The following is a 13,127-nucleotide window of genomic DNA, read 5'->3' on the forward strand; positions in this document are numbered from 1 at the left end:
TAGCCCGTTTTATTGGTTGTAGCTCTGAATTTTAAACTTCACTAGAAATTTTGAATCTTCCAACTTGAAGAAAATGAATTAAATGATAATTTTAATGATAAACCATAATTATAAATTAAATTATAGCGAACGTAATCAATTATGAAGTATGTAGCGCTTTGTGAAGTAAAGTTTTTTTTATAGTAATATTACATTTTAACACCAACGAAAAAAACATTAAATTTACATTTTATAGACACGAGATTGATCGAGTTTGACGTAGTTGGAAAAAGTTGATCTAAAATGTTTTAATCAATAGATTTACGCTTAAGTTAGCAACTTAAATTTTATATCTTAATAATTAACATATTTTTTTGTACAAGCACCGTGCCTCTTTTGTCGGTAGCTGTAATATATTTTTCTGTCAACTCTAATAGTTTGCTCATCGTCACATAGGTCAATAAATATGTCGTGTTAACGAAAATAAACGTCAATAGTTAAGATAGATAGAATTTTTAAACATAATTGAAAATTTCTTAAATTTTTTATATTTATAGAATTTATGTAGAAAAATATATAAAAATAAATTCATAGTTTCGGCCCCAAAATCCAAAATTGATAGAGAAGGAGAGAGAGGAGAGAGAGAGGAACAAAAAAAAGGCTTCATCATATCCCCCTCTATTGTCAATACCTCCAAGCCGGCTACTCTAATTGTTATCTTCTCTCCGCCTCTGCCTAAAACCCTCTTCCTCAATCGGAAACACCTTCCTAGGGTTTCCAACGCTCTTCTTCCGAGCATTCATGGCGTCCAATTCTGCCAACCTTTGGGTCCTGTTGGGATTGGGTTTGGCTGGAATCCTGTTGATGACGAAAAAGCTTAAGAAAGCCATTAGAGAGGATTTTGGAGCGTTTATAGAGAAGCTTCAGCTACTTCCTCCTCCTCAGCCTGCTCCTCCTAAAGCCCCTCATCCCCTGACCGGTCTCACCTTCGCCGTTTCCGACGTGTAGGCTTTACAGTATTTCATTTTTTGTTTTGTTATTGTATTTTTTTTCGTCGTTGTTGTTTTGGTCGGTTTTTCTTTTAACATACATGTTGCGAGCGAGTGGAGGCGCTAAACGAGTTGATATAAAACGCATCTTGAATTTCTTCACCGAGTAAATTTAGCGTTGTTGATTACCTTGTGACAAGTTGAGTGCTTTGCATTTATTTTAATGATGGACTTCATCCGTTCCTTCCCTATATTTGCATTTTGGATTTAGGAAAAAGAAAGATGGGGAATCTGTGAAAAAAACTTATGTTTCTCGAGATTATGATCCGTTTTATTTCACCGCGGATTGGTATTCCAATATAAGTGGTGTATATCATATTAAATGTTCTGTAACTGCCGTGAGAATCCAATAAAAGTTTCAAGTTTGGAAATAATCTGTTTTTTGTTTCTGGAATATGAGAATATCATAGATAATTGTCAAACCACTTTTTGATCATCATGAAATATTTGGCTAGAGAAAATTATGTGGATATTTAAGGTTTTTGAGGCCTTGGGAGGAGGTGTGAGACTCGCAATTATTCTGTTTGGGTTTCTATATCCAATTTTTTTCTCCTTCAATTATTATCATTGTTATTATTAATGGTTGGAGCTTATTTTGTAATTTTTGTATGTTATTATAGGTTCACTTTTGTTTCAGGCCTTTGTTTTCTGTTCTACGATCAGCTGTTCTTTTTATATTTTGAATGAAATTTTAGTTTCACATTAAAAAAAAGGGATATCTATCATAACTAATTGTCTATAACATTTTGTGACGATTCATGATGACACGTTCGTTCTCTCTATTTGAGCATTTTCTAGTTAGTTCCTAAAGTGGAGAATTTATATATGGTAATAACCAGATTTGAAATTGAAGGACATGTGACTGGGTTTGGTCATCCAGACTGGGCAAGAACACATGATGCAGCTTCTCGTACAGCTCCAATAGTTTCTGCACTTGTTGAAGGAGGAGCTACTTGCATCGGAAAAACTGTTGTCAGTGAACTGTCAATGGGGTAAATATTTTTCTTAAAGTTTGTGTGTGTTTCAATTTTATCACAGAGGGGTTGAATGAAAGTTCATTAGATGTATGGATCGATAAACAAGAAACTTCCCAGTTTCTCCAAATTCATTTCAAGCAGTGAGTGAGCATACTGTTTTATTTGGTTGGGTGTCCTTTGGTATGTAGTCAAGATGAGTTGTTCATTTAGTTTAGTGTCAAAACCATATTTTCCTAGTTTACAGTAATTTAGAAAAATACTACTCCATTACCTGCTCCTCATTCAATCCTTCATTTGATGATAGAGCATTGCATGATTCTCAATCTACAAATATTTATTTAGTTATATTTAATCTTCCTTAATCTCAGCATCAGTGGAGAAAACAAGCATCATGGCACTCCCACTAATCCTGCATCACATTATACTGCTCCTGGTGGGTCGTCCAGTGGAGCTGCTGTTGCAGTAGCTGCTAATTTTGTTGACTTCTCTTTAGGTGAGTTGCTTAAATTCTGTGTTCTAGCCAATTCAATTATATTTCAATCTCTATCAAACAGGTTTTCTACCCATTTGGAGGCAGGGGCATCACCTTTATAGGCACCTTCACATACACTGCCCAAAAATGTCCCCTATAAGAAATATAGACGATGGCTGAACTGAAAATCATTGAAATTCTCTTACCATTAAATATTGTTGTAGGCTGCCAAGTTGATTATTTGTCGACTTCAGTGTCACATATGTCCTTTCCATTAACCCATTATTATTCATTTTATCTATTTTTCCAAAGTTTCATATGTTATTTTTGCATATTACTATGTATTTTCTATAATAAATTTTTGTAAAAAATGTTATAGATGAATCTGATGATGGTGCATATGTGACTCATTAGAACTTAACTTTTTGGCTCTTGCGCGTACACACACACAAAAGCTGACTAATTTATGTTCTTTCTGGTATGTGTGTGATCATATCAAGGTTCTTTGTGTCCATTAATATGCTTAATGCATGTAGGCAACTGAGACTCTAAGTCTGCTACCAATTACCAAATAAATGGTTTATTATTTCCTCAAATCTTCAAATTTCATTAGCCATTCTTCTAATTTATTGGTTATATGACATGTTTTTTGACTTGTAACTTTCAGGCATTGATACTGTTGGTGACGTGAGAATACCTGCTAGCTTTTGTGACATTTTTGGGTTTCGACCTTCTCATGGATCTGTTTCCCAAGTTGGAATCATACCTGTATCAACAAGTCTTGACACCGTTGGTAAGTACATCAACTTTGTCACATGCTTGTTCTCTAGCTATTATTGGTGAACTTTCTGAGATTCATGAGCCATTCTACATAATTTTTGGTTAAGAAAGGTTTTTGATGACCTCTGCCCAAACTGTAGCCTTTTTTCTACCATTGAGAAAAATGGAGAACTTCTATGTGGAAGAGTGCCTCGTGTTGTTTGTATGTACCTCCCAACCGTCATTAATTAATAGAAAGTTGCTTAAGTTTTCATTTCATGATATGGAGCTTTTATCATTATCCCCAATTTTTCTATTGGTTCCGGATTGGGCATCTTGTTTCCCTCTTATAAAACTTGTTTGGTTTCATTTTGTTTGAGCTTCTATTGTCCTATGGCAGGATTGTTTGCTAGGGATCCTAATGTACTGCGCCGTGTTGGCCATGTGCTTTTGCAACTTCCATATGTTGGTCAACGCAATCCAAGACAAATTATTTTAGCTGATGATTGCTTTCAACTACTGAAGATACCTGTTGACAGGGTTACTCAGGCGGTGACCAAATCAACTGAGAACATTTTTGGCAGTATGTTCTTCTTTTTGCCCTTCGTAATTAGTTATTTTGTGAAACTCTCTTTAGTTTCCAATTAATCTAATTTTCATTTTCGTGTCAATATTACCTCAATTAGAACAAGTATTGAAGCATGAAAATCTTGGAAGCTATTTGAGTTCTAAAGTTCCGAAATTGAAAGAGTTAATTGGGATAAAGACAAATGGCAATCTGAATTCTTCTTCAATTAGAGTGCTGGCCAATGTGATGCAGACTCTTGAAAGGTGTGACTTTAACTTTTATTGATGTTGTATTAACTTACCTGATGTTACTTTTAAGATACACGGGGCAAACAGATACTAAGCTTGCCTTTTGTTGCGTGCCATTCTCAAGTGTAGTCTTTTTTTTAATCCTGTGTACTACTAGAAGAATGTTTTTTTCCCTCTTTTTTCCCTTGATTTGATATCAGGTGGGTAGTCTTGTTATCTAACTTATTGCAAACATATCTTTACAGGATTGAGTTCAAAAGCAATCATGGGGAATGGATTGACTCGGTGAAGCCAGATTTGGATCCTGCTTTAATGGAGCAGTTAAATGAGAAGTTGGAGACATCAGATACAGTAATTGAAAACCTCAAGTCTGTTAGAAATGAAACCCGTATGGCTATTAATTCTCTTTTGAAGGTAACGTTTATGAAAGGGCTATTATTGCATTTAGCTTAAGTTGTATTTATTTATTTATTTATAAAATTTGTACTATGATCTTATTTCTTCTTTGATGTTTTAATAAATATTGAAGTACATTTCGTAGTCACTTCTTTTGTTGGTATTATTCCCACCCCAATATTCTTTGAGACTACATTTCAAGTTGCTTAGCTTGGTTTTTGCATAAATTTTTTCACTTTTCTTAGGATGATGGAGTTCTGGTCATCCCAACCACTGCCGATCCTCCTCCGAAACTTGGTGGAAAGGAGACTTTTTCAGAAGAGTACCAGGGTCGTTTATTTAGTTCATTGAGCATTGCTAGTATATCTGGTTGCTGTCAGGCAAGCTTCCTCCCACGATCTTCCTTCTTCTTCTTCTTCTTCTCTCTCTCTCTCTTTCTCTCTCTCCTTCCCTCTCTTTAAAAAAGAAAAAAAAGTGATTGGTTGCATTTTGTTTTGGAGTTAGGTTTTCTCTTTCATGATAAATTTGCCACCAATATGATTTAAGTTTATCTAATTTCAGGTCACCTTGCCACTGGGATTTCATGATAAATGTCCTGTATCTGTATCCTTCTTAGCCAGGCATGGGGCAGATCGCTTTTTACTAGATACTGTACAAACCATGTACAAGTCTCTAAAAGAGGAGGCTGAGGCTGCTTCCAAAGCCAAATTCTCAAAGAATGCTATTAGCCAAGAACAGTCGGCTGAGATTGCAAAAGAAAAGGTATTCTTAATCTGTTAGCAAAGCACCTTTTTCTTTTGTCCTGAAATTTCTGGCGCCCTTTAGACTTGTTTTTTTTTATGCAAGCATATATTCCTGCTTTTCTGCCTCATTTCCTCATGTTACATGTTCATTTGCTGATGTACATTTTTTCTGCAGTTGGGTCATGTGTGACCTTCTATAATTCATTCTCTCTTCTCTTTTAAGTTTTACCAAGATTTCTGGATGTTATTCATGTTGCAAATATTTTAAAGACTGCTGTCTCTCTTGATTACTGGTTAAGAATGAACTAGTTTCTGTGGGGTTAAAAAGTATCAACAATTTAATTTTATATGAATGTGTCTGTCGCTAAATGTTCATCGTATTTAAATTAGTGTTTAGTAATTGATATTCAACTGACCTCTCGACTAGTAATTTATATTCAACTAACCTTTTGATGCCAAGTTGCAGACTTGACTGTAACATATATGATGACTTCCTTACCGTCATGTTAAATTGGCTGTGTGAGGTTACATAAATATTTTCAATTCTTTCATCAAATAGTAGAAGGAATTGAATGTTTTGTTTGCGGCTTGTTCCCCACAACCCTATCGATCTTTCTTGGTGAACTAAATGCCACAACAGAGAATTTTTTTATTACTTGCCATATTGCAGTAGTTTCATAATATGTTGCCAAAAAATTGTTCATAAGGCTCCACGTTTAACTGCAGGTTTTCTTTTAATGTCCGTTTGAATTTTCTTAGAGTTTGTTATACACCATTCTATTTATTCTGATAGTCTTTGTTAAATCTTAGCTCAATCTTTAACTGGTATGTGTGTACTCCGGAATACCAGGGCAATCAAGCATATAAAGAAAAACAATGGGAGAAGGCTATTGGTTGTTACACTGAAGCCATCAAGCTCAACGGCAGAAATGCTACATATTACAGTAATAGGGCTGCAGCATATTTAGAACTTGGACGGTATATTCATTTCGTCTATGTTTTTTAATTGATGCTTTCATCTAATCTCCATACCATTTCCAGAGGCTTATGATCGTTTTTTTCTTTCCTTTGTGTCCTTTCAGGTTTCACCAAGCAGAGGCTGATTGCAGTAAAGCTATTGACCTGGATAAAAAGGTGATCCGTGTAGTAGACCTTTATACTCTGAATTAGATTGTAAATGGTCTTCCATTTGTCTGTTTATTCCCTGTGATTAGTCAGAAACTTTTGAAATGGTCTTCCATTTGTCTGTTTATTCCCTGTGATTAGTCAGAAACTTTTGAAATGGTCTTCCATTTGTCTGTTTATTCCCTGTGATTAGTCAGAAACTTTTGAAATGGTCTTCCATTTGTCTGTTTATTCCCTGTGATTAGTCAGAAACTTTTGAAATGGTCTTCCATTTGTCTGTTTATTCCCTGTGATTAGTCAGAAACTTTTGAAATGGTCTTCCATTTGTCTGTTTATTCCCTGTGATTAGTCAGAAACTTTTGAAATGGTCTTCCATTTGTCTGTTTATTCCCTGTGATTAGTCAGAAACTTTTGAAATGGTCTTCCATTTGTCTGTTCATCACGCTCATTTGCTTTAACATTTCCCAATCTTTTCTATTTTCCAGAATGTTAAATCCTATTTACGGAGGGGTACAGCGAGAGAGATGCTTGGTTTTTACAAGGAAGCAATTGAAGGTAAGCCGTTTCTTCTTGTTTCCTGTATTATTTTATGGCTTCCTGGGTGAACTTTGCCAAATCTCTCATAGCCTTTCTTTTAGGTCGTGGGTAAGCATTGATGAGTTCTTATTAGAATATTTCTTTTTATCAAGTTAATATTAGAATATCATAACATCTTATGTCAGAACAGATGATTAGTTGTTGGGACTGGTTTACAAAACACGTCCCAACTGAGTTCTTACCTGAAACTTTGTCAATGATACTGAGTTTTGTCAAACATTAATGATTCCATTAAAACCAAATGTCACTTGCATCGCACTGTTCTTGGCCACAAACTCTCTTTCTGACTGGTTACTTCAACCCTAATCGATTCACACCACTTCGGTGTCACTTATGCCTTCAACAATTTTAAGTTGTTTTCCCTGATCATTGTTTTGATGGTGAATTGGTAATATTTCCTGCAGATTTTAGTCATGCTCTTGTACTCGAACCAACAAACAAAAGAGCGTCGATATCTGCCGAGAGATTAAGAAAGCTATTCACAAGTTGATTAAGTGACAAACAATCTTCTTGGGACGGAACGATCGCTCATCTGGCAAGACCTTTGTTCTCTGCCATGAAGACCTATTCACTGCACACAGACGTCCAAGCTGTGGGAATATTTGGGAGTGCATTTGGAGCAAATAATGTTATCCCCTTGATTTTTGTATTCTGATTTGGTTAGAAGCATAGAAACATTGGTTATTATTTGTTAAAAAGCTAGTAATCCATTTTTGTCTCAACCAACATTTCTCAATGCGGATTGTAGTTGTAGCTGAGATGAGAAATGGTTATAGAATACTATTATGGTGATCGATGAGTACAAGTTAAATGCTTTGGGAGATGTCTCTCTTCTGGTCCAATTCTATTCTTGCTCAAGTTGCATTAATTGGCATTGCAGAAATCGGCTGGCCTTGTTGGCTTCCAAATAAGGGCAGAATCTGTGTGATTGTAATACAATTACAGATGGGGTTTTGACATCTTCACCATATGAAATAATCATTTTACTCTTGTATCTCACGTCGAATTTGTTTCTTCTCAGGTCATCCATTTAAGTCACTGCAAAAATGTTAGTCAGATAATGCATAGAAACAGGTTGAAGATATTTGCAAAGAAAAACTCCCTGAGGGACGTGATGAACAGGGCAATGATTTCTATGATTTTCAACAACTTCCATTGAGACCATGCCCAATGAGCATCATCTATCTTTTACATGAACTCGGCCGAATACAAAGACCTCATTCCGCTGTAGACAGTCTAAGTCCATCGCAAGCAAATATTAGCCGCTTTGACCGGTTATTTATTGTCATTAGGCTCACAGTTTTAAAATGCATCTACCCCTCTGTGCATATCGCTGCTTGGTGTCTGGTTCTTATATCATTTGTGACAGCCCAACTAGCAAATATTGTTCACTACTAACAAGTATTGTCTGTTTTGGCTTGTTACGTATTGCCAGCATGACAGCTCAAGTCCACTACTAGCAAATATTGTCCGATTTGGCTTGTTATGTACTGCCAGCATGACAGCCCAAGTCCACTACTAGCAAATATTGTCCGTTTTGGCTTGTTACGTATCGCCTTTAGCATCACAGTTCCGATTTGGCTCCCAAGTCCACTACTAGCAAATATTGTCCGTTTTGGCTTGTTACGTATCGCCTTTAGCATCACAGTTCCGATTTGGCTTGTTATGTACTGCCAGCATGACAGCCTAAGTCCACTACTAGCAAATATTGTCCGTTTTGGCTTGTTACGTATCGCCTTTAGCATCACAGTTCCGATTTGGCTTGTTATGTACTGCCAGCATGACAGCCTAAGTCCACTACTAGCAAATATTGTCCGTTTTGGCTTGTTACGTATCGCCTTTAGCATCACAGTTCCGATTTGGCTTGTTATGTACTGCCAGCATGACAGCCTAAGTCCACTACTAGCAAATATTGTCCGTTTTGGCTTGTTACGTATCGCCTTTAGCATCACAGTTTTACAACCCATTATAAAAAAAATGTTTCGTTCCCTTCTCCAACTGAGGTGAGATTTCACATAGCTCTTATGTTAATGTTAGTCTTCTTCATTTCATCGACTGTTTCAGTTTCTTGATTATTCGGGACTCGAGTAGAGCCTCGGATGCAGCATCATTTTCTTCGCCCTGTGACAGCTCACCAGTATAGGTCCATCCGACCCGTTTTTTTGATGGGTAGAAAAGACAGCGTAACAATTCCACAGAACATCAGCAGCTATCTTACTCTGTATTCAAATAAGCAAATAATTGGGTATTGTTTCGTGCATGATCTACAAATGTGAAAATTTACCTACGTAAAGCCAATGCCCCTCTAATTAAAGTCAGGCCTACATTGACCTACGTAATCTGGATTCATCTGATTGTATTCAAATTTTAAAATACAAAAAATATTAAAACTATAATAAATATATTACTTTATGTTATAAATTCATTTTATTTTAGTTAAATTAAAATATCTATAATATAATATTTGATATTGAAAAATAATAATTATACTAAAATAATAAAAAATCTCAAAACATAATTTATTTTTCTTTTTTAGTTAAATTGAAAAGGATTAAATGTTTGAATTTCCGGTGTTAATCGGGCGTAGTTCATAAGCTCATCCGGACCGTCCCATTATTTGCGCAACCTACAACCGGATGTCTTGGTCACCAATATTACACCTGGAACGACTAAATATAAAATTTATAAGAACATTAATGGCAACTAAAATCGCCGTCAGACGAAGAAAAATTAAATATCAGCAAATAAATTATATCAAAATTCCCAAAAGAAAAAAGGAAAAAAGACAAAGAACCTGTTCCAGAAAGGAGCTGTGGCCTCTGGGTCCCACGGAATTTGCTCGTGGTTTTATTGTTTTTTTTTTTTTTTTTTTTTTTTTTTTTTTTTTTTNTTCTAAATTTCGTTTCGAAAATTTATTGGTATTTATAAATAGGAGGGAATAAGCAACTATGCCGGATACTCCATCGTCGCCAAAGACCGGTGGTCGGTTGGTGTTAATGGAGAATCTGCTCGGACTTCTCCGTATTCGCGTCATTCGTGGTGTCAATCTTGCTGTTCGTGATGTTCGCAGCAGCGATCCTTATGTTGTCATCAAGATGGGAAAGCAAGTAAGTGTTTCTCGTTGTTTCTTTCATTATCGATCACCTTCGTTTTTTGTTCGAATTCGAGGTTTTATTTCTTTAGGTCGTTTAGAATTGTTGCTAGATCGTAAGAACCTGTTGAGTTATTGGTCATCTTTGTCGTTTGCTGAACTGCGGAGTAATTGATTGATTTTTTTTGGGATAATGGTCGTGTGAGTGGTGTGATTTGTGAGGAAGGGTTAACCATATGTAATGATTAGTAATTGGTTGAATTTGAGGCTAGATCGGTGGTTATTCGATATGACTTAGGAAAACGACGCGAATGTTTGGATTGTTTTTATGGACTAAGTCTTAGAAACATACGAGGCTGCAATTATGGCGCACTCGAGGAGGAAGGATGGTTCGGCAACGGCCAAAAAAGTTTCGTTAAATTCTCCTGTTGGATTTCCAGAAATGAATATTTTGTGGACTGTGGCGGTGGACCGGAGCTGTTTTATGATACGAGTTTTATTCCGAAGAATGAGATGAATTAAATTCATGGTAGTTGAATTATTAACTCTAGGTTTTGTTACAATGTACGAACATCCTGAGAAATTGTTGTTACGGACTGTGATTTTTTAGGCAGGTCAATCAATTCCTCTGAAGATTTTAATCGTTCAATGAGAAAGTAGGAGATCTTAATATTAGATGTGAAATCTTGGTCGCCATCATAATTTGTACGTCTTAGTTTTTATTTCTTATAAGGAAAGGAGAGAGATAGAATTAATTTTCATGTACAGTTGCTGCCTAATTCTTTTGTTCCTGTGAAACTCTGAATTTAGAAATTGAAGACACGGGTGATAAAGAAGGATGTCAATCCTGTATGGAATGAAGATCTAACACTTTCTGTCAGTGACCCGAATATTCCCATTAAGCTGGTAATCTTTCTTTCTTTATTGTTTATTCTATACGTTTTTATCAAATAAATAAAGCTCTCGTGTTTCCTTTATGGATGTGAAGTAATATCTGTTCAATTGTATGGTGGTACCATTTTCTTTTACCAATTTTTCCCTGTCTCTCTTGTCTCCTTCAAATACATCAATTATGAAAGAAATTTGTTGATACTTGGAATTCATATGCTTCTGGAATTGATATGTAGTGGTGTTCCATGAACGCATATTTTCTCGGTCAAAATGATATCTATTTGGTATGCTCTGCCATCAATCTGAAATGCTTTTTAAGTAATTTCCATGTGATATATACACCTACTGAGTTGTAGAGCTGACGAGTTCTTACTGTTGATCAATTCTAAGCAATAGCTATTGCTAATCAAGTATAAGCCCTTTTGCCCTGTGGATTAGCTGTAAGTGATCCTCTTTAGTCTCGAATGTTGCCGTCCATGAACCCCATACTTTGGTAACTCCGTATTATATTTTGTCGTGATTACTTTTATATTCTCAACAAGGACAGCCACCGGAACATTATCTCCCACAATATTGAATACTAGTTTGGACTTTGAAAATTCTACTTCCGGAGTTTGTTGCATAAGGAGATATGGCTCGTCAATGATGATTTTTTTCTTTCTCATGTGGGTTCTTTTCTTTGTCACGCTGTTTTAAAACTTTTTGTACAGTCCTAAACTGCAACGGCCCAAGCTCTTGTCTTATTTGGACTTTCCTTTTCGGGCTTTCCCTCAAAGCCAGACACAGAGGTATGCCAGTAAGAACGGGAGTGGATTGTGAGATCCCACATCGATTGGAGTGGAGAACGAAACATTCCTTAAAAGGGTGTGGAAACCTCTCTCTAACAGACGCATTTTAAAACTTTGAAGGGAAGCTCGGAAGGGAAAGTCCAAAGAGGACAATATATCCTAGCGGTGGACTTGAGTTGTTACATAAACGTATGAAGAGAACATAGTTAGTGACGACCAATATTCCTACTATATTTGTGGCACATAATCTTAGCATCAAAGAAAGCTCGACTCTTTTGTTGTACTGTTTTCGTTTGTGAATACGATGGACTGTTAATGAAAGCTTCTAGAGAAGAATGAAAAAAAGGGTGAGGTCTATTTTATGAGTCAGTTGTCTTGGTGCCAATCAAAAATTAATTTCCTTAACTTTCTTTATCGTTATCATGTTTATTTACATTGCATTTCTCTTCTAAATTCGTCTCGAGCTGGTTTGCAGACTGTTTACGACCACGACAAATTTAGCAAGGATGATAAAATGGGATATGCTGAGTTTGATATCAAATCATTTATAGAAGCTCAAAAGATGAACTTGAAAAATCTTCCTAGTGGAACGACAATCTCACGAACGCTACCGGGCAGGCACAACTGTTTTGCTGAAGAGAGCTGCGTCATCTGGAAAGACGGTCAAGTTATCCAAGATATATACCTTAGACTGAAAAGGGTCGAATGCGGAGAAGTCGAAATTCAGCTGCAGTGGATTGATCTTCCAAACCCCAAAGGTTAAAACAAGATTTGGTTTATCAGCATCATCCCTGTGATTTTTACTTGATCGTAACATTTCTATCATTCTTATGATTTGAAGTACCCAAATCAGTCTATATGAATCTTGATTGTATCATGGATGTAGTCTTATATGGATTCTCCATCTGCATTTATTTGCCAATATAACCTATAATTTCATCCTAATTAAACTACTCCAATTCTTATCCATCATATCTAACTTCAAATGATATTTAGGAATATATTAGTGGGCCAACAAAGTACCCATAGGAGAAAGTTCGAGGCCCAATACAGCCCAATTTGGAGCCTTAGCTGATAATCCAGCCGTAGTTTTATGAAAAAAGCCAAAGCCCCTGAGACAATTAAACATATTGATCAGTTGAATTACATTTGTCTTCACGTCAAAATTAGAGTTTTGACGAGGATCGTCTTCACGTCAAAATTAGGGTGGGTTTTGAGTTTTGACGAGGATCGTCTTCACGTCAAAATTAGGGTTTTGACGAGGAGAAGAAGCGTAAAACAATATGATTTGGGCATGCATGGAATTAGAAATGAGGGATTTTTGAAAGGGAACAAAAGAATTTGATTGGTTAAAAGTGGTTTGATTTTAGGGTTTGGGAGTGGGGAATTTGGGGTCCATTAAACATTTGTATGCTTTGCTTTGTGTTTGGTCGTCATGTTTCCC

At 36.0% G+C, this 13,127-nt stretch overlaps 2 protein-coding genes across 2 annotated transcripts; both read left to right on the forward strand.

Annotated features, from left to right (window-relative positions):
• The first annotated feature begins 589 nt into the window (after positions 1-589).
• LOC111793324 (translocon at the outer membrane of chloroplasts 64) lies at positions 590-7,755 on the forward strand. The gene is made up of 13 exons (XM_023675161.1): positions 590-983; positions 1,868-2,020; positions 2,374-2,498; positions 3,145-3,270; positions 3,637-3,819; positions 3,923-4,067; positions 4,298-4,466; positions 4,694-4,828; positions 5,010-5,210; positions 6,042-6,169; positions 6,274-6,325; positions 6,802-6,871; positions 7,318-7,755. The coding sequence occupies exons 1-13, from the start codon at positions 781-783 to the stop codon at positions 7,401-7,403; spliced, it is 1,776 nt and encodes a 591-aa protein (XP_023530929.1). The 5' UTR covers positions 590-780; the 3' UTR covers positions 7,404-7,755.
• A 2,069-nt stretch (positions 7,756-9,824) lies between these two features.
• LOC111793829 (protein C2-DOMAIN ABA-RELATED 4-like) lies at positions 9,825-12,628 on the forward strand. Its single transcript, XM_023675884.1, has 3 exons — positions 9,825-10,020; positions 10,815-10,910; positions 12,159-12,628. Exons 1-3 carry the CDS (start codon positions 9,862-9,864, stop codon positions 12,444-12,446), a joined length of 543 nt encoding a protein of 180 aa, XP_023531652.1. The 5' UTR covers positions 9,825-9,861; the 3' UTR covers positions 12,447-12,628.
• The last annotated feature ends 499 nt before the right edge of the window (positions 12,629-13,127 follow it).

The sequence above is a fragment of the Cucurbita pepo genome, chromosome LG04 (assembly GCF_002806865.2).
Source record: "Cucurbita pepo subsp. pepo cultivar mu-cu-16 chromosome LG04, ASM280686v2, whole genome shotgun sequence".
Lineage (NCBI taxonomy): Eukaryota > Viridiplantae > Streptophyta > Magnoliopsida > Cucurbitales > Cucurbitaceae > Cucurbita > Cucurbita pepo.